Genomic DNA, 18,948 nt, shown 5'->3' on the forward strand with positions numbered 1-18,948 from the left:
CAATTATTAGTGGAATAAATCCATTTAGTCTGTTCCTGAAGACTAACTGACTTTAATATACATGATTTTAAAAAAATTAACTCTTCCTATAGTTAAACAACGTCACAAAGGCACTTTGAAGGTGTGACCTTTCACATTTCACTCGACGGAGGTCCACTCTAATGTACACATTATTTTTGTGTGTACGCATATGTTACGTGCTCATGCACTTTCATTTCTTGCCCCAGTTTTCGGATAAAAGGGGGCGTAATGGAGGCAAAAGCTGGAGAGAGAGAGAGAGAGAGAGAGACTTTTCGATGGCTCTGGTTTTCACTCGTCGATGAGGAGGTCAGGAGGGAATCTGTACTAAAAGTGTGCCATGGAAGGACATGCACTCATCGCGCAAGCCCTTCTAGGCTCGATTTTACTACGAGCACAACCTACACACACACACCTACACACGCACTCGAAAAGTCACGCGCAACATTATTCAGAGCATTCAAATGATACAAAAACATGAGGTGAAACTAACATTAACAAGCCGAAGTTCGAATAGTCTAGTAGTTATACGAAAAAAGGTTTCATATATAAGCAATTACATAAACGATCGTTTTTATATCGTTCGTTTACATATATATTGCAACCAGAAAAAACAACAATTATGATAAGACAGTTTTTATGATATATATCTTATCATTGTGGACCAATTGCCAACGCATACAGTTGCTATTTGATAAAAAAAAACCCTGAAGTTGTAAAAAGAACGAAATTATCAAACTTCGTTTATATCTGCACTTGTATCTACATTTAGAAAATTACTTATTGGAAGGTCTAGCCTGAAAGCTATAATATTGACGATTTGAGATACTCATAAATGTCTAATGTAGATATTTAATAATTAAAAATTTGGAGATACAAACTTCTATTTAAAATTATATTATCCTCTATTTAAGGGTATAAATGTGTCGAGAGAAAAGCACCCACACAAAAAGCAACCAGAGAGCTCAAAAGAGAGAGTAACCGTGTTTAGAACATTTTAGCTTCGTGAGCGATTCGTGCGTAGTGCCGAATGAAATTATCGTGGAGGTGGTGGTGGACTGGGGGTGATGCTTGGTGCTAGTGCCGAAGTGTGCGTGTGCACTTGTTTTGTTGTTGGTTCACTGAGGCTCGTTCGCGCGTCAATTCAGTCTCAGTTACTAAACCGATTTCAAGAACTACGGACGCTTCACTCGGCCCTTGCTAAGTGGCGTGTGCTACAATTAAGTAACGGGCAGAGACATTTCACAAAAAAATAAATAAAAGAAAAAAACTCAAACAAATAAGAAAAACAGAAAAACCCAAAAGCGAAAATAATAATGAAATACCACAAAATCCCAACAAATATATATTAAACAAGAAATGAATAAATAGACATCCAAGCACATACATATAACCATACATACACCAAAAAAAAAAGAAAAGAGAAAAAGAAAAACAATAGCATACTAGTTGGAACAACTGGGCTATTTTATACATAACTCGCCAAACCCTTCGTTCAAATACAACGACGACCAGGAGACAACAACAGTAGCAACTTAAATAACCAGAATATTTGAAGCCCGAAACTAGCATCAACAAATTAAACCGGTATTTTCCAAACAAAAAACAAAAAGTATATAATTTTTTTTTCCAAAAACCAAAAAATAAATGCAATAGTTCTGCCGTGTGGGTGCTGTGCAAGAATTGAGAAAGCAGAGAACTATCCCCCACCTATACATACATAAGTATACACCCCCCTCAACAGAAAATACAATAACAATGATTGCGTTAGAGCAAAAAAAAAAAATAAATAAATGAGATGGGGAGCATCTGTTCTCTCACTTTCGCTCGGCTGTTTTCATATCGTCTTGTTTTGTTGTCGTTTATGGCGCTCACTAGAGCACTGGGACTTTTAAGCGCCGAAAGGGACAGCTGTTCGTCACTAACATTGGGTAGAGTTCTACTCCAGGGAACAGGCACACTATAGCTTTATCTCCCTTTCTTACACATTCAAACTTTATTAACTAAAATTGGCACAAGTTGGCTTTTACAAATCAAAAGATGTATATGTATGTAGATACATTATTTCGAAAAGAAGTTGGAAAAAGGAAGTTTTTTGGCGGTAACTAATTCAAAAGTACTTTTTTTATACCGCAAGATTTCACATCTCTTGCTCGCCCACAATTTGTTGTCATAATTCGTGCTTATAAGCTACAGCTGACAGCTGATTGCTGCGGAAACGAACCCTAAATACAGTCAGTACTGCTTAAAACAAAAATATATTCCACATTCTGAAATTGTCATATATCAAAACTAATTTTTGATTACTATTAAACATGTTTTTGGTAAATTTCTTTAATCCAATTTTAAGACGGTACGCAAAGTATCATTGTAAACTGTACAAATACACAAGCCTACCCAAGGACGTCCCACTGTATTTTTCCCGCAGACTAATACAGTTGTTGCACAACAAAAAAACGAATGTTATAATAGTGCATGTGTAGTGAAATCATTTGCGTAAGATTTTTGAGGCAGCATCGATGATTCGATAGCGATTGTTGCAAGTTGAGAGAAAAGTGGACAGCTGCAGTTGTTGTTGTTCTTTTTTTTTTTTTTGCATTTTTGCCAGAAAAGAAACGAAGAAAACCCCAAAACCAAAATACGAACCCGGGGCCAGACATCATTTGGCATTTTGTCGCGGGGTTCGTCGCAAGCTCATTTGTATCTACAACGTACGTTTAGAGACATGCAGACAGAAAAAAATTATACACTGTGCGAGATACACATTCAAGTGTGTGTATAGATATTCCGGCATGACAGTGTATTTGTCATTTCAATTTTCGTGTGTGCTGCTCAGATAAACGAACGAGAATCATGTGCCTGAATGTTTTTTCCCTTTTTTTTTTGTTGTTTGTTTGTTTGTTTGCTAATGTGAGGTAAAATGTCCCAACATCTTGCCGTTGTGTCTAAATATGAACAGCTGATTTTGTTTTTGTTGCCCCTCCTATGAGTTAATGTGACCTACACGAAATAAAAACCAAGTAAAATATATGTACATTTTGGCAAGTGTAGTGCATAAATAATAATAATAATAATAATAACACAAAAAAGAGGAAGCGTGAAAATGCCAATAGTTCATGCAGACACAAACACACATTCTAATTTTCTCAGTCAGCTGTTTTCTGTTGTCTTGAGCACGTCTCTCATTTTTTTTGTATTTTTTTCTTGTCTTGTTTTTTTCCTCTGGGCCTCTCTCTCGCTCTTGTTTGAAAATACCCCTGCGCCAATCGGGGAAAAATTAGAGCAACGCCTGCTCCACACAACGCTCGATAAAACTGCGGGAAATGCTGCTAAGCAATAACTAAAAATAATTTGTGATGATCTTGTAAATTGAAGTAATACACAATGTGTACAATCCACAAGTTTCAAATTCACAAATATAACGTGTGAGTGTGATTTTACCACTAAATGCTGCAAGGAAAAACCTTAATGCGTTATGCAATGTATTGAAAATCGCAGAGCTTTCTGTTGTTTTTTCTTGTTTTTTTGTTGTTGTTGTGGTTGCTGTTGTTTGTAGTCGATAAAAATATGTCTAGTGCGACTGAATTTAGAGCAGTTAACATTTGGATCCAGATCAAAGAGATCTTTCTATATCTAAAGGGTTTTATGTAATGTCCGATAATTACTTTGATTGCCGTTTGCACGGTGCTCAGAATTTCATTTAAATTTGGCATTTCCGCCCACAGTAATAACTATTTAAAGACGATAATCTATTCCTAAAGGAAAAGTGTATTACATTTTGATATAAAAAGAAAGAATACAAATCAAATGAGAAACAATAAAAAACAAAAACGAAACAAAAACAAAAGAGCAAAATAAGTTGGCAATTGGTGAGAATGGGGGTATGTACATATGTATGTAAATACAGCTGTGAGAAAGATAATAGAAATGTCTTTAAAAATTTAATTAAAAACGTAATAAACCACTGAAAATATGTATGTAAACAGCAAAATTAATATTATTATTAATCAGAATATTACTTTTTTATACACAATTTTCAATTGCATTCGTTACGCTATAATGGACCCAGACCCACCTGTATAGATCAAAAACAGACGAAAAATTGTAAATGAAAAGTCGAAATTTTATATATACAGCTGTATGAACATTTGTGTAACCTCATCTAATTATCTTCAAACAAACGAGCAAATAGTCGTCTGCAAATAGTCGTACTTTAAATACCCTTTATTACTTATTCTACTGGCACGCAAATTGAGAGCTTAACTTAATTGATTTTAATTTGACTAATTGGAAGACAAAAGCGTTGTTCCGAACAAATTACACCGTGTAAACGATAGAAACGACGACATACACTCAGATTTTGAACTTCAACCATGCCTAATTAAAATGGGAAAATTATTCGAAAATTCGAGGTTCAAGTTGGTTATTATATTTTACAAATTGCAAGATATGTCAGCTTACAATATATATATAAGACATTAACAGATATTAGCATTTGAAAAGATGCAAATTTCAACAGAAACTAAACAATTTTTAAATGCCGTATAAGGAAATTTAAAAACAAGCCTCACATTTTTTTGTTGCATACTTTTATGAACCCTCAAAAGTGATTTCAAAATCTGTGATTTATCCATCACTATTATAAGATGTCGTTTCTCTAAAAACCAGATTTGTTTTTATTTGATTTGTAACCGCCATGATTTCGATGTGAATGCAAATGTGAATGCAGGGTTATGTAAGCATTTACATTAATCTATGTACTCCGCACTGCGCGTGAGTGTGTGTGTGTGCTACCCAAGTGAACTTGAAAAGCCCTATTTTCACTTTTGTGCTATGTACAGACACGGGAAAATACGTCTTTAAACGGTTGTAGTATCTGTGGTTGTGCCACGACGAGTATCAAATCGGAGGCTCCACATCAATTGGATTTTGAGGTAGACATCAAATATAGATATATAAGATATATATATATATATATATTTATATATGTAGAAGTCGGAGTTTGGCCATATATAAATGGGCTTTCGGCTTAAGAATTCAAACAAGACGCCTTCATGTCATTTTAATCAACCTTTAAAACTGGTGGCCCAGATTTTATTGATTTTATGTTGCGAAGAGCGACCCACACAGTCCATTGAAGAGTGCAGTATCGCTCAGGGAGAGTGGCAAACTGAGAAATAGAGATACCGTTGTGATACCATTTTACCGAGGGTGAGAGAAAGGCCATCAGCTGAGAGAGTTCACTTTCTCTGCCCCTTCCAGTCACTACGAGCAACAGCAACCTGAATATATATATTTGACTATACATATATAAAAATATATGCAAGGATGTGTAAGAACTCTGAGCTTGGGGATGTATTTGTGGAAATATGAGGTAAAATGTCAACTGAGTCTCGCCTTCGGCACTTGGCAGAGTTGGGTTTAGTGATAAAGTTCAAATTCTTTGATTTGTTTTACACAAATTTTTAAAAGTGATTTAAAATTTTTAATAAAATATTATTTTCTGTGTCATGTTTATGACTATAACTGCTTGTCGTAGGGCGACCTATCGTTTTTGACCTAATAAAGAGTTACGGATTTCCCAGCATCAACAGGCGAGTTGTTCGCTTGATTCGGTAATTGAAAACAGTGAGTTTTAAGTGTGAAGTGTGAAGGGGCCTGTGTCGACAACCAATATTTAGAAATGAACATAATATTTTTGGCGCGAATCAAGTTCAAAACAGTGGCTTTGGTTTTAAAACCTTGTTTATATAAATTTACTAGCTAAAGAACAAAAGTATAAACTAAAGAAAGGTGTTAAAAAATCACAAAAACCTCCTAAAACCACCTCAGGTGTCTATAAGTATGCTATATTAAAATCAGTGCTATTTAGAATACTCGTATAACCCTAAACTTGCAGACTCCGTCATATTATATGTGCATACATTTAAACACCGTGTTAAGAGGTTTCTAGACTTCCATTATTTTTAGCCCGTTTGACCTTTGACCATTAACCTTCTCTACTTTGTGCGCGTAATGACGATTTCCCTTGCTCAGAAAGTTTTAAATTAATGAATGAGAATAGGATAATCGCATTTTGACTTAACGGATTAACATTAGCCATTCAATAAAGCCGTAATCCACTGTTTGCACCTATAACCTGATGAAGGCAAATGTCAAGCCTTCGTAACGGTTATGCCTTTCATAGCATGTGGCCTTCAATTGGTTTATAAAACGCAAAAAAGCAGGTTATGTACATGCATAGATATACGCATACAAACACGCATGACCCCGCTGCATTAACACAGCTGCAGTAGTGCTTAAAAAAAAAAATATTTGTGTGGGTGCGTGTTGAGGTCTCGGTGACGTATGTATGTTATGTTACTGCGCAGTGGGACTTACTCACTAATGGAGAAAAGCGAGAGAAATTCAGAGAAAGAGCGCTTTTTGTACACAGTGAAAGTGAAGATAACAATGTTCTAAAACCATTCAAAGTCAATTTTGTGAAAGGTCGAACGAAATATCAAAATAATTAAAATTAAAAGCAATACAAGATAGAAGCTTAACTCTAATCATGTGCTCCAAAATCGTATCGAAATAAATATACCTAGCAGAAAGCCTAGCTAAGGCTAAACGTTGAATCAGCCTGCTGATTCATCGTAAAAAACCAGCTTAATGTGTAAACTGCATTAGTTTTTCCAAGTGTATAGCTTTGCTGCTAATCATCTGCTATTGCTTATGTTTCCCTCTCTCAATTCCCATTAAATGGCTCAGTTTGTGAAAATTCTACACCCGAAGGTTATGAAATACGCTTCGTACTTGCAAATATGCCCTCGGATCAGCTGCGTGGAACGAGGAGAGTGTCCACAATCAACTCTCACTCTCTCATTAGCCTCCGTTACCGTTATGTGGGTGTTCGGGTTCAAGTCTGGCACTCAGCTGTGCTCCAGTTTCGCTCCCGAATGCATTAGCACTGTCTGCTCGACAGTCCCGTTTCGGAGCACAGCTCCCTTCTCGGCTAAACAGTTAACCTAAATTCCTTGAATGACGTAGGAAGAGCGCATGCACACATACAGAGAACAATAAGCTGGCTGCAGAAAATGCATTCATAAACGAATACCTACAATGAGCTCGAAATTATACTAAACGGTGATACAATGCCGCACGCTTATGATATTATGGTGTAATATCTTGGGGGTACCCAAGCCAAAAACTTATACTACATCACACATAAAAAAAAAATTGAAGACCATATTTTTCAAGGTGTGCTTTGTTTCTTTACGCAATAAAGAAATAAAAGGAAACACCTTTTTACGATACAGTAATCTTTTAAATAGTATAATCAATTTAAGACGCATTTTAAAAAATATTGCCTGCACGCAGGCGTTTGTAATGCATCTTTTGTCAGAAGAAAGGCATCAATCAAACATAAACTTATTCTAAAAGAAATGATAGGCTGCAGTTATGAATAGATTTCCATTTTGTATTCTTTGAGAACAGAGAATTTAGATTAAACATAAGTCCATGAAGCAAACTTTTAACTATGCTGATCATCGCTAGTCTCAACAATGCGACACATAATTGGTATATCCTCCTCCTTGGTAATGTTGCCCTTCTCCTCAAGATTCAGTAGACTTTGAATATAGTCATGTCGAAATTTGTTCCATTGCCGAGTCTTAAGAAAGTTAGTAAATAGGTCCTGACGTGATGGGACATTGCATTCGAAGTAAAATCGACGACGGTGCCATATGTTCCCCGGATTTTGTTCCTCTTCGAGTAGCCAAAAGCGCGGTAGAAGCAAGCACTGAACCACTGTACGGGCCATGATAACACGATGCTCCATCTTTTCGCCGAGACCAAAGATACTACCGTAGGTCAGTGAGCCTACGTCTATAAAGTGAGTCTCAATAGGGATCTAAAAAGATTATAATATCATGAATACTTAGCACCAAATTTGAGAATACTTACAGAAATTGATTTCACATCCTCGTCCTTGTTATCATTCTTCTCAATTATGACCGAACTAGCGGTGAATATTTCTGATGATGAACTAGATACTTTTTTTATTGAAGTTTCTTTATCTGAACTTATTTCGCTGTGCCGTTTTAGCTGTACTTGAACCAATGCTCTATCCATTGATATATCATCCGAGTCAAATGAACTATCATCAGAATCATACTCATCATAGATACCATCTTCGCCGTAATCCAAATAATCTTCGTGGCCATCGTCGTCATCATCATCATCGATATCAGCTGATACACTTGGCAACCATGGAGTTCCTCTTCTCAGTGATTGTATCAACTGTGTCTTCCTTGCCTGTGCCAGCGTAGTCATTCTTTTTGACTTCGGTTTTTTTCGAGCTGGTGTAGCAGAAGTGCGAATGCCACAAAACTTTTGAATCTCAGCAAGACCCATTTTGCGCATCTATTCAAATGGATTAATAGTAGTATCTAAAGATGATAGTATCGTATATATACCGCTTGTTTCTTTTTTGTGGTACCGTCGGCATCATCAGACGAGGAAGACGATGCTAATATGTCCTGTATGTCTATAAATGAGCCATGACTACTCATATCCTTCCATGTTTGGAACATATCAAGTCCCTTCTTGTTGATTTCGGTCAGCTCGTAGTTGATCTTTCCGTCGTCGTTAGTAACCTACAAGGGAAAACAATTACTAGTATGTATATCTTTCAGGTTTCTTTAAATTAAAAACAATACTTACCTTCATATTTAAACACTGTAAAATTACACATTCTCCGCTAAGAACAAATCGCACATAACCTAAAGCGCCTTCATCCCCCAGATAAATGGTCTCCAGGGGTTCAAATTGAACCAAATAAGAGTATTTACAAGCCAAAATTATCTATATATTTGTGTATAATTTTAGTAACTATAGAAATTTGAGAACCAACCACGACTGACCTGTTCCGGGCTTAAAAAATCAAAATAGTCGAATGCTTTTAGTGCAAGTTTTTTTTCATTCCATATTTTCAACATAAATGGTTTCAAGATGCGTTCATAGTCTACGTCGTATATTGACAAGACCTCTAAGCTAGCTAAATAATAACAAAAAAAAAATTAAATTACTATAAAGAAACCTTAGCGACCTTTAGTTCTTACACATGGCTACATAAGTATTCATTCTTTTGCAATCCTCAACCATCTCAACGTCCCCGAAACAATCTCCTGGACCAAAGATAGCCTCTGAAACTGAATCTTCTTGCTTTGTGGTCTAAAGAAGAAAGTGACAATATCTTTTTATGGCTCCTTAGAGGCTATTATAGTTTCTACATTATATATCTCTGTTTTATTGATTAAAATTTCTTTCTTTCTATGTCTTTCAGTTCGGTTGGATGCTCTCAGTAAAATGTAATATAAAAGTTAACAAAAATACACAAAATTAATGACTCAAAACGTGTTTATTGGTAGGTATTACGTATTTTTACGTATTAACTATAAACCCTTACCTTATTAACTACAGTTTTTTTCATCTCGACCTCACCATTCAGTATAAAATAGACGGAAAAAGGCATATCATTGTTTTTGATTATTACTCGTGATTCGTTGATGGACATAAACTTTAAAACTGGCACCATGCGTGCCCGAATTTTCTGAAAATCAATATAGAACATTAGTTTATATTATTAATCAAGTTTAAATATATATTTATTACCGGCGGAATCCTAGCGAAACAGTTTAGCCCTGCTATAAGCATGCAAACCTTCTTGCGTTCCTCAATTGTTCTGTAAACAGGATTTGAACGCAAAAGTGCCTTATCCTAAAATGTTAAAAATATATATTAATGTAAATGAAATTAAATTATTTGCACACTAAAAACTTACCGCTAAGGTTAGCATACCGGGTTTTCGTTTTTGTCGCATTAAAGCCACATTCTTTTTAACATTCATTGAGATGCCCTGTTCCTCTTCGTCGGATAGCCACGACTGGTTCATAATCACAGCCCTAACCAATTTCTTAAATCTGACCCTAAGGTCCATCTTGTGTTTGACATTATCCGCATCGCGGTTTCGTTTTGCCATTTTGTGTATTGTATATATAGTTTAATTTGTGGTTTTTTGTGTATTTTGTGTATTGTATATATAGTTTGATTTGTGGTTTCTTAACGATTTCCTATTTTTTGTGTTTTTTTTCTGTTGGAGATTGTGTTTTTTTTTGGGTGTCTGGTTAACCCAAATATGTGACTTGATTTGTGTGGAACGAGTGTTCGTTTTTACAGAGTCTATAGACTACATTTTTATATAGCAGGCTATATATTTTGAAAAAGGGTATATGTTTTAAATTGATATTTGTATTGCTATATTTTCTTATTTAGCAAGATGAGAGAGTTGGCCAGAAATCGTCAAGGCGCAATCCCTATTAAACCATTTTATTAATATACGATTTTTTGGAGTCTTAAATTAATTTAAAATTTTCTTTCATATATTCTATACTTGCATGTTTTCCCTAACCGTACGTTATTTTTTTCCTTTCAGGGGACATCAAATATTTGATTAAAGTGCAAGCCTTTGAAAAACCGCCGAATTAATGGAAAAACTATAACAGAGCGTGCTCGGATTGCCAAATCAAAGAGAGAATCGATAGATGCACCACCAAAGGGGAAAGCAACCAAATTATATTGGTAAAACAACCGTTGCCAAATAATAAGAAAAAGAAAAGTCGACAAAGTAGAAAACAAGACACATACATAATACCATATGTACATAATATAATATTCGGTTATGCCTTGTAAATACAAAATATAAAATATTTAGGATCTAGGCAACTACGCTTATAACGACAACTAAAACGAGGAGAAGGGAACACACCTTTTCGAATTTCAAACAAACACGATTCTCATTCTAGTCGCGAAACTCTCACAATTACAGATAATTATCACACGGTGAGACACATAAAAACATTTACTATAAAACAGTAATAACCTCCCCCACCAACAAATAAAAACCAAGCAAACCAATAATAAATCTACACTAACATTAAAAGGAAGAAAGCCAACAAACAAACAACTTAAAAATAAACAAAAATATATATAAAGAACAAAACCAAACGATTTGAAAAACAAACAAACAAGCGCGATATTCCAAATTACCATCAAATCAATGTGCGGATGATCTACCAAGATCTTTTGTAAAACGGTCCCCCATCATCGCAATAACAACATCCATTAGCAAACGCAAGTTGTGAGTTGCGTTATAATTCTTCAATAACGACGACAAACGATCCGGAAACGGACCAAGATACCAAATACCGGATCCGGAGCCGGAGTCCGTGAATAGAACGTGGAAACGATACCGTAGCCGAAGGGTTCGACCGAAGGGTCAAGATGCATATTGAAATTCAGGTCGCTCTGAACTTTGTCATATCCTATCTCTATAATAAATTGCCGCGCAGACGTGTAAATATATTCGGCGAGGAGCTAGAGAAGGCGTTACGCGACAAGTTCCAGGGTCACTGGTATCCAGAAAAGCCCTTCAAGGTTAGTATTATTTATATGCAATCCTATATATGCTTTAAATCATTTATGGTTTAACATACAGGGTTCTGCCTATCGATGCTTAAAGACCGGCGATCCCATAGATTCGGTTCTGGAAAGAGCGGCCAGGGAAAGTGGAGTACCGATCGGCGATATACTAGAAAACTTGCCAAATGAACTATCTGTCTGGGTTGATCCCGGGGAGGTTTCATTCCGCATTGGCGAAAAGGGAGCAGTGAAGGTAAAAAGCAAAACATTTGTTATCTATTCTTTATCATTAAGTTCTGAATTACAATACTATTTTTCATTTTATTATCCGAATGTTGTAGAGATTCAAATAGTCCATTATATTCAGCAAAGATTTCTCAAATATCGAACAAGATTTCTTAGATCTTATTTCGTAAGCAACCGTCAAAACGAACGAGAAAACAAGAAAGAAACAGACTTCTCTTTTTCACTTCATCGTGAGCAATACAATCTTTTTTTTTTTTCTTTATAAAACCAAGTTGATATTGATAAAATATAACTTAATAGAATAATGATAAGATGCAAAACTAAAAACAATACTCAAAAATTCTAACCCGCAGATACTCTATACGGAGAACAATGAGAACCATGAGGACAGCCACTCGGCGGACCGAGAGGTCACCAAGATGTTCAATCCCGAGGCTCAATGTTTTCGTCCCATCGATGCTGTTAACACGACTATGAACAATCTGAGCTTGAGTCCGAAGGCACTTCCATTGTCGCTGCCCCAGGCGGGATCATCACCGCACTCGGCTGCCTCCAGTTCGCCCACCTACAAGGGTAGTCCGAATCCCACGATTTCCGGCAGCTGTAGTTCCGGCTCCGGAGCGGGATCCGGATCGGGTTCCGGTTCCGGATCGAATCTGGGCCCCGGTCCAGGTACCGTCCCAGTTTCAGTTGCCGGAAATAATGCTACCGCCAATGCCGCAGCAGCTGCCTTTATGCAACGCGGTGGCCAGGCTCCATTAACATTTACCACGGCCACCTTTGCTCAGACTAAATTCGGTAGCACCAAGCTGAAGACCAGCTCCAAGCGCACAAACAGGTAAATATTACAAGCAAAAGTTATTGCCATACATATTATTTAGTACCTATGTTTATGCTTAGGTAAAACCTCATAGGTTTCGACGATTACAAATTTTAAAACTATTAATTTGATTTCCTTTGCATCAACAGCAGCGCCTATCGCATGTCGCCCACTGAGTTCTCCAACTACATCAAACAACGTGCCATGCAACAGCAGATGCATCATAGCCATGGAGTTGTCCCGTCCGCAGGATCATCGGTATCGGCTGCCTTTGCAGGACTCGATGCTGTATCGCCTGCCCGTTCTCTATCACCGAATCCACTCTCGTTGAGCGGTGGAAATCCGAATCAATCAGCCACTGGAACATCGGCAGATCCATTTTATTATCCAAACATGGCAATTGGTCTGTACCCACAATTCGGCAATCCACGTAACCTGTTCGAGTCGCACTTCAATGCGGATGCCAGTAGTTTGGGACTATTTGTGGGCGGAAGTGCTGCCACAGCTGCCGCTGCAGCTGCCGTCGCCGGTGGAGGTGCCAATAAGTACAGTGCTTACCTTGACCCATGCTATTTTGGCAATGGTCATGCCAACTCACAGCATCCACAACAACAACAGCAACAGAATCGTGTCGGAATGGATCGTCCAAATGTCAGTGATGGCAGTTGCTTTGGCCTGAATGTTGATTGTGGTGGCGGTGTTGTGGGCCTTGACGATTCATCCACATCCTCATCATCGGCTGCAGCCGCTGCAGCTGCTGCTGTTGCCGTTGCCATAGCCGGAGATTCATCCACGGACAATAGCCCCCTGAGTACTCCAAATGCTGTGACAACAACGACAAACGTATTGGGAACAACGGCGACAGCAACCAATTCTTCCACCAATAGTAGCCACCAATCTCAACCACCAGCTGCCCAGGATCCTTCGTCCTCGTCCACGGGTAACAACAACAACAATAATAATAACAACAACAGCAATAACAAACTGATCGACGGAATTAGCTCATTCTACGGCACTGGATCATCGTATCAGCAACTATTGGTTGCCAACTAGAGTTCCCTTGAAACTAGTCACCGAAAACAAAATGATCCACCACCATAGGTATATATAACTGTCATAAAGGAAAGTGGCATCATGGGCAGTAACAATATATATATATATATATATATATAATCGTCGGGGAAATGAACATAGAACATTTCGTGTTTTCAACACCTCGAATACGGATCCGAATTGTTATGCAGTTTTGGGATTTCCTTCAAAGAGTCCCAACGTTTTCAATGTTACGACTATATAGGACGGTGCAAAATGATCAAGGATAGATGGGTCAAGTGGTGGACAATGGATATAGATGACATCATAAATCCGAGGAGAAGGGACAAGAAAAAACAACAAAATAGAATCCAAGTAAACAGCAACATGTTTTGCCATTGTGAATAGTAGTGCAGTGAAGTGTCCTTGCAATGAAGAACAGCAAACGAAGGATGCAAATTAAGCAGAAAAAAAAGAAGAGATATGCAAAAACTAATTCGATACGATGTTGACACGCCCACACACCCATGTTCACACCCAATGCACACACCAACCAGGTGTATATATAAAAATGCTGTATGCAGATGTATATACAGATGCATATTTATATAGATAGGGCCGAATAGTGACATCATGTGTGTGGGGCCTATAAATGTAGATATGTACGACTTGTATATACATATATATATCAGCCATACAAATATTTATTTTGTTATTAAATTCAGCATAGAAAGCAAAGTGAAATTTCTTTATGGTATCAGCAGCCGAAGCAGCATGCATATAGTAATAATATAAATTTAAAAAAAATAAAAATATAGGGTGTACAAGCCATAGGCACTCTACACTCAAATCACAAGCAAATGGTAAAAAAAAACCAACCAATAATATTACAAAAAAAAAAAGGAATATATATATATATATAAAGAAGGCAACTAGAATGTCTCAACTAATTGTTTTTACTTGTTATGCATATATATAAATATATAAATATATTTAATTATCCAACTTAGGATCAACTTTTACATTAAGTTTTTAATTAGTTGTAAAATTAAAATAAGATCATTTTTGTAGATCAAGTTGCTAACAAAAAAAAAAGAAGAGAAAACAAGAAGTCAACATTGTTGACCATATATAAATATAGAGATGCAACTTGCACACCCTGAGCATCCTGACCTGTGAAGAAAGTTTTTTGCCGTAGAAAGTCCTTCTTCCAATTCTTTGTATTTTTATAAAATGTTATTTTAGTTTTGTATATACATATATCTGAAGTTAACTTGCTAAACAAAGTTAACTCGAAATGTATTCAGTTTCAAAATACCATACGAAATATAAACAAAAATCTTTCAATTTTCATACTATCAAAAAAGTGTTTCGACAACTTTCTGTAAATACAATTTTTAAGTTGGCTTTTAGTACAGGTTATGTATTCTGGGTGAGTAAGTTATTGTTTACTTGAACTTGTTTTTATTTTGACCTTTGAAAATACACCAAGACAGATTTTCGGCGACTTTTTAGTTTATATACTGGCAAATTGACTAATGATTAACTAATAAAAATAATTCACGCATTTGCTCAAACGACTAGACATAAAGTGAAGACCCTGCTCTCATAAATAAAACAGAGTAAAAATAGAATTTCTTTTGCCCATATACAAAAAAAGGCCCACGAAAGACCTTAAGTTAAAAAATATAATTGCAGCTCATATAATTAAAACTAAATATTTAAGAAGCTCAAAGACTAGGAAAGAGGACGAGGAAAGTTTAGTTTCACTTTAAAAAAAAAAAAATAAAAAATTTTCTAAGAAACCGTAGAAGGAAAACCTCAGTTTCCTTTAACAAAATCCTTCTTTAATCAATCATTCGTTCATATTATAATGAAATCATAAAACAATTTTTATGTAACAGGACTTTGAATGATTTTATTGATAGTGCCAACCAAGGTCGTCGGGTCACTTCTAGTTCTTGGTTAACCCTAGATAAAATTTATGCAAAATGAAACCAAAACCAAAATAATATTTATATTTTTGTTGTGTGTTAAATTGTGTGTATTACCAATTGACTTTGTAATTATTATTTTTTTTTTGTATATATATATCTATTTTTATATGAACATTTGTAATTTTTATAAATCGAGTACAGTAACCAAAAATTTTATACTTTTTATATGGGCTTATGTGAAAATACCTTGCTCTAAATGGAAGTGCTTACTTTAATTAAAATGAAAATCGATATGAAAACAAAACGAGAATACCAAAAGAGCATTTTAGTTGATATGTTTTAAGTCCCCAAATGAAACATAAGTTAAATGTAAATATGTCATTTCATACATCATTTCACTTCTCAATATATATGTATATATATATATATATATGTTGTTTAATGGATGTATAGTGAATTTAAAGGTACGAAAGTACTTTTAAGAATATAGAAGAAGAACAAACACAAGAGATAACAAACAATGTATTGAGCAATGGAATTCATTCTATCTTGTTAAAGAAAACGATTTTAGTTTTCCATTTTTTTATAATTATTGCCTAGTCACAAAAAAAAAATATAAAACAAAACAAAGAAAAATGTGGAAAATTAATAGAAAATATGAAGGGATGAAGATTTTCAGCTTTTTGAAGAATGTATTCGAGAATATGTACCTACACATCCGATAGATGTGTGTATCTAAACCTACCACTGAAAACAGAAATTTAATGAAACATTTAAGTACCTTAACGAAGCTTCTAATTATAGCTACTGTGACCACGAACAAGAGTCAAATCAAAGCCAAGCCAACAGAAAAACAAACCCCACAATGGTATATCCATTCGTAACTATCGTTTTTTTTTTTGTTTTTCAAAAGTTAAAGGTTACGAAATTATAGATTGGCATTGTTGGGGGAGATCTATAGCTTTTGTATTCTGATCATAGTAGCGCATAAGTACCTACAGACAAAACATACATACATACAACATTTGACACTTGCACACATTAAGGATTAGGCACGTTTTTTTCTTAGATATATTAAAGTATATTTAAATTAAACAGAACAAACAAGAAAACAAAACAAAACAAAACCAAGACATTTTGTACTTTTATATATATGATGAGTATATATATATTCGTATACAAGTATACATATGAATGACTCTAAATGGTTCAACTCAACGGATTCTCAATGTATTTTTTGTATGTCTCAGAATGAAACCAAGCATATATTCGTAATGTTAGAAGAAATTGTCTCACATGCCATATTCTCTAAGTAAACCATATATATATATGGCACAAGTAAAAGCCCCCCAAAAAATGTATGCATCTGCCAATCTATCTTTACCTGAATCTGAACCATAGAAATGGAAATGAAGAATATTCGGAAAGGCAGAATTAGAATGATGGAAAGTATTAAATGCGAATACTGCAGATTGCTTGCTTATAAAAAAAAAATAAAAACCAAACTATTCTATTGTGATTGTGATAACAATGTAAGGACACGGATAAGGATAAAGATACAGATAAGAAGTGAAGTGAATAAAACCGATGTAGTAATGGCAAATGATTCATATGTCTGTATGTACATAAATGGGGAAAATTTTTCAAATTAAGTAACCGCCTAATCATCGATGTCCACCAACTTTAAATTTTAACTCGATCGAGATGAAATTGTATCCGACCGACCTAATAAGCTTAATGAACCATTATGGTAGATACACAAATATACAAAACCAAAACAAAATAAAAACATATTTTACAATATGAAATAAATACAAAAATCCACAGCAAAGCAAAACATTTTAATACACACTTGAAGGAGAAAAAAAGCAGAAAATTAGACAGAAAAGCCAGATGTAGACACAACTCACTAACTAAAGTAAAAGATCGACATTGGTACATGTATTTAGCTACAAGAATGACAAGAATATAGATATAATACAAGCTTTTTATACCTCAGATATGTTTCTATATGTATGTAAAATGTACGAAGAGATATCTCTCACGCAATGCAAAGTAATGAAGTAACAAAATATTAACTATATTTAAGCCCACTTTATCTTCGATAAGGTTCATAAGTACAGATATTTTGATAGGTAGTTAGATGACAAAACTCATTTACGAATGTAACTTTTATATATTTTTTTAGGTAACTTGTTTTATTGATACGCAATTTCCAACATAAATCTAAATGTGCATTACCAAAAACAAAAAAAAAACAAAAACAGACTCTTAAATAGTATTTCCGGAAATTGGTTAGTGGAAAGCTCTGGATGTTAGCGGAAATATATATAAAGTATGATAAATATATCATAATAAAACTGAAAAAGTATCAGCGTATAAGCAACTGTACTTTCTATCATAAGTGTTATATTTTTTCCAAGTTATCGGGCTTAACAAAAAACAGTTTATATAATAAATATTTTCTCATGCGTGTCTAGATTTTACATATGTATATGGTATATTCCTAACTCAACACCAAAAACAAATTGGTTATGAAATTTTATGTGATCTGAGTTCAAACAGCGCTTATTTTCTGTTACATAAGACATATGTATATATATATGTATGTATGTATATATATATATATAACATATTAAAGCAACAACAACAACGCGAAATATATAAGCAAAGGCTGAGAAGGCAAACATACATACATTTACGGTATATGTACGTATTATGTTTTAAACTTCAATTTAAATAAGTTTTGGTACCGATATTGATTGATATATATACATATATATCGCTTTCGTTTAACAAAAAAAAAAAACATAAAACCAAAAAATCCGAAAGAGAAAGTAATTAAATTAATGCATATCAGTGATTACAATAATGATGTACATACATGCAAAACAATAAAAAAAAAATAATGAAAGAAATAATGTACATGTGTGACCTCATTAGCACACAATAAACGTGTATGTACTATCTAATTCTTAGTACCGAAAATATTCAATCAATTTAAAACAAAACCAAAACAAAAAAAATGACAAACCCTTACGTGTGTGGAAATAGGCATAGAGGTAAATAATATAAAATGTATGTACTATGTATAGTAACAAATATAACTTCCATATGAGTATTTTTCGTATTACCTTTAGTAGAATAAAGATTATCGTATAATTAAAATGCATATTGTTTATAGAGTAGTCAGTGATCTGCTACGATCACCGATTCGTCTTTTTAAAACAACTGGATATTGTTAAAAAAAAAAAAAAAAAAAATTTAAAAACGTTCGATGTTTTCTTCGCACTGTTGAATAAGTATTCAGTATTCTGAGACCAGATGTCCTTTTACAAGTTTAGTATTCATGGCAAAATAAAAGCTCAAAAACAGAAAAAAATAACAAACACTGTACCTATAGGTACCTACCAAGGTAATATAGTTAGAGAA

The 18,948-nt window shown here is 34.8% G+C and overlaps 2 protein-coding genes across 4 annotated transcripts; one reads left to right on the forward strand and one right to left on the reverse strand.

The window, feature by feature from the left end:
* Window positions 1-1,065: 1,065 nt before the first annotated feature.
* LOC108103619 (putative GPI-anchored protein pfl2) lies at window positions 1,066-18,684 on the forward strand. 3 transcript variants are annotated; one of them, XM_017209163.2, is made up of 6 exons: window positions 1,084-1,605; window positions 9,347-9,427; window positions 10,496-11,496; window positions 11,558-11,734; window positions 12,081-12,565; window positions 12,697-18,684. In XM_017209163.2, the coding sequence occupies exons 3-6, from the start codon at window positions 11,344-11,346 to the stop codon at window positions 13,598-13,600; spliced, it is 1,719 nt and encodes a 572-aa protein (XP_017064652.1). In that variant the 5' UTR covers window positions 1,084-1,605; window positions 9,347-9,427; window positions 10,496-11,343; the 3' UTR covers window positions 13,601-18,684. The 3 variants fall into 3 exon arrangements, with proteins under 3 accessions (XP_017064654.1, XP_017064652.1, XP_017064653.1); XM_017209164.2 differs by lacking the exon at window positions 1,084-1,605 and adding an exon at window positions 2,749-3,443; XM_017209165.2 differs by lacking the exon at window positions 9,347-9,427 and having other exon boundaries at window positions 1,066-1,605.
* On the reverse strand, window positions 7,460-10,466 carry LOC108103618. The gene is made up of 9 exons (XM_017209162.1): window positions 9,845-10,466; window positions 9,676-9,780; window positions 9,470-9,613; window positions 9,123-9,234; window positions 8,925-9,058; window positions 8,725-8,865; window positions 8,478-8,657; window positions 7,966-8,424; window positions 7,460-7,912 (listed from the first exon to the last, which is right to left on the reverse strand). The coding sequence occupies exons 1-9, from the start codon at window positions 10,040-10,042 to the stop codon at window positions 7,535-7,537; spliced, it is 1,851 nt and encodes a 616-aa protein (XP_017064651.1). The 5' UTR covers window positions 10,043-10,466; the 3' UTR covers window positions 7,460-7,534.
* Window positions 18,685-18,948: the final 264 nt, after the last annotated feature.

This window comes from Drosophila eugracilis, unplaced genomic scaffold (genome assembly GCF_018153835.1).
Source record: "Drosophila eugracilis isolate 14026-0451.02 unplaced genomic scaffold, ASM1815383v1 contig_2153, whole genome shotgun sequence".
NCBI classification, from domain to species: Eukaryota; Metazoa; Arthropoda; class Insecta; order Diptera; family Drosophilidae; genus Drosophila; species Drosophila eugracilis.

What these genes read in the sequence shown, in the direction of transcription:
- LOC108103618 (XM_017209162.1), bottom strand. Translation starts at nt 10,042, where the DNA reads ATGGCAAAACGAAACCGCGATGCGGATAATGTCAAACACAAGATGGAC. An exon ending in GTTTCGCTAGGATTCCGCCG is followed by an intron (nt 9,614 to 9,675) that starts GTAATAAATATA and finishes ATTGATTTTCAG; the next exon opens with AAAATTCGGGCACGCATGGT. An exon ending in TACAGTGTTTAAATATGAAG is followed by an intron (nt 8,658 to 8,724) that starts GTAAGTATTGTT and finishes TTTCCCTTGTAG; the next exon opens with GTTACTAACGACGACGGAAA.
- LOC108103619 (XM_017209165.2), top strand. Translation starts at nt 11,344, where the DNA reads ATGCATATTGAAATTCAGGTCGCTCTGAACTTTGTCATATCCTATCTC. An exon ending in ATCCAGAAAAGCCCTTCAAG is followed by an intron (nt 11,497 to 11,557) that starts GTTAGTATTATT and finishes TTTAACATACAG; the next exon opens with GGTTCTGCCTATCGATGCTT. An exon ending in GCGAAAAGGGAGCAGTGAAG is followed by an intron (nt 11,735 to 12,080) that starts GTAAAAAGCAAA and finishes TCTAACCCGCAG; the next exon opens with ATACTCTATACGGAGAACAA.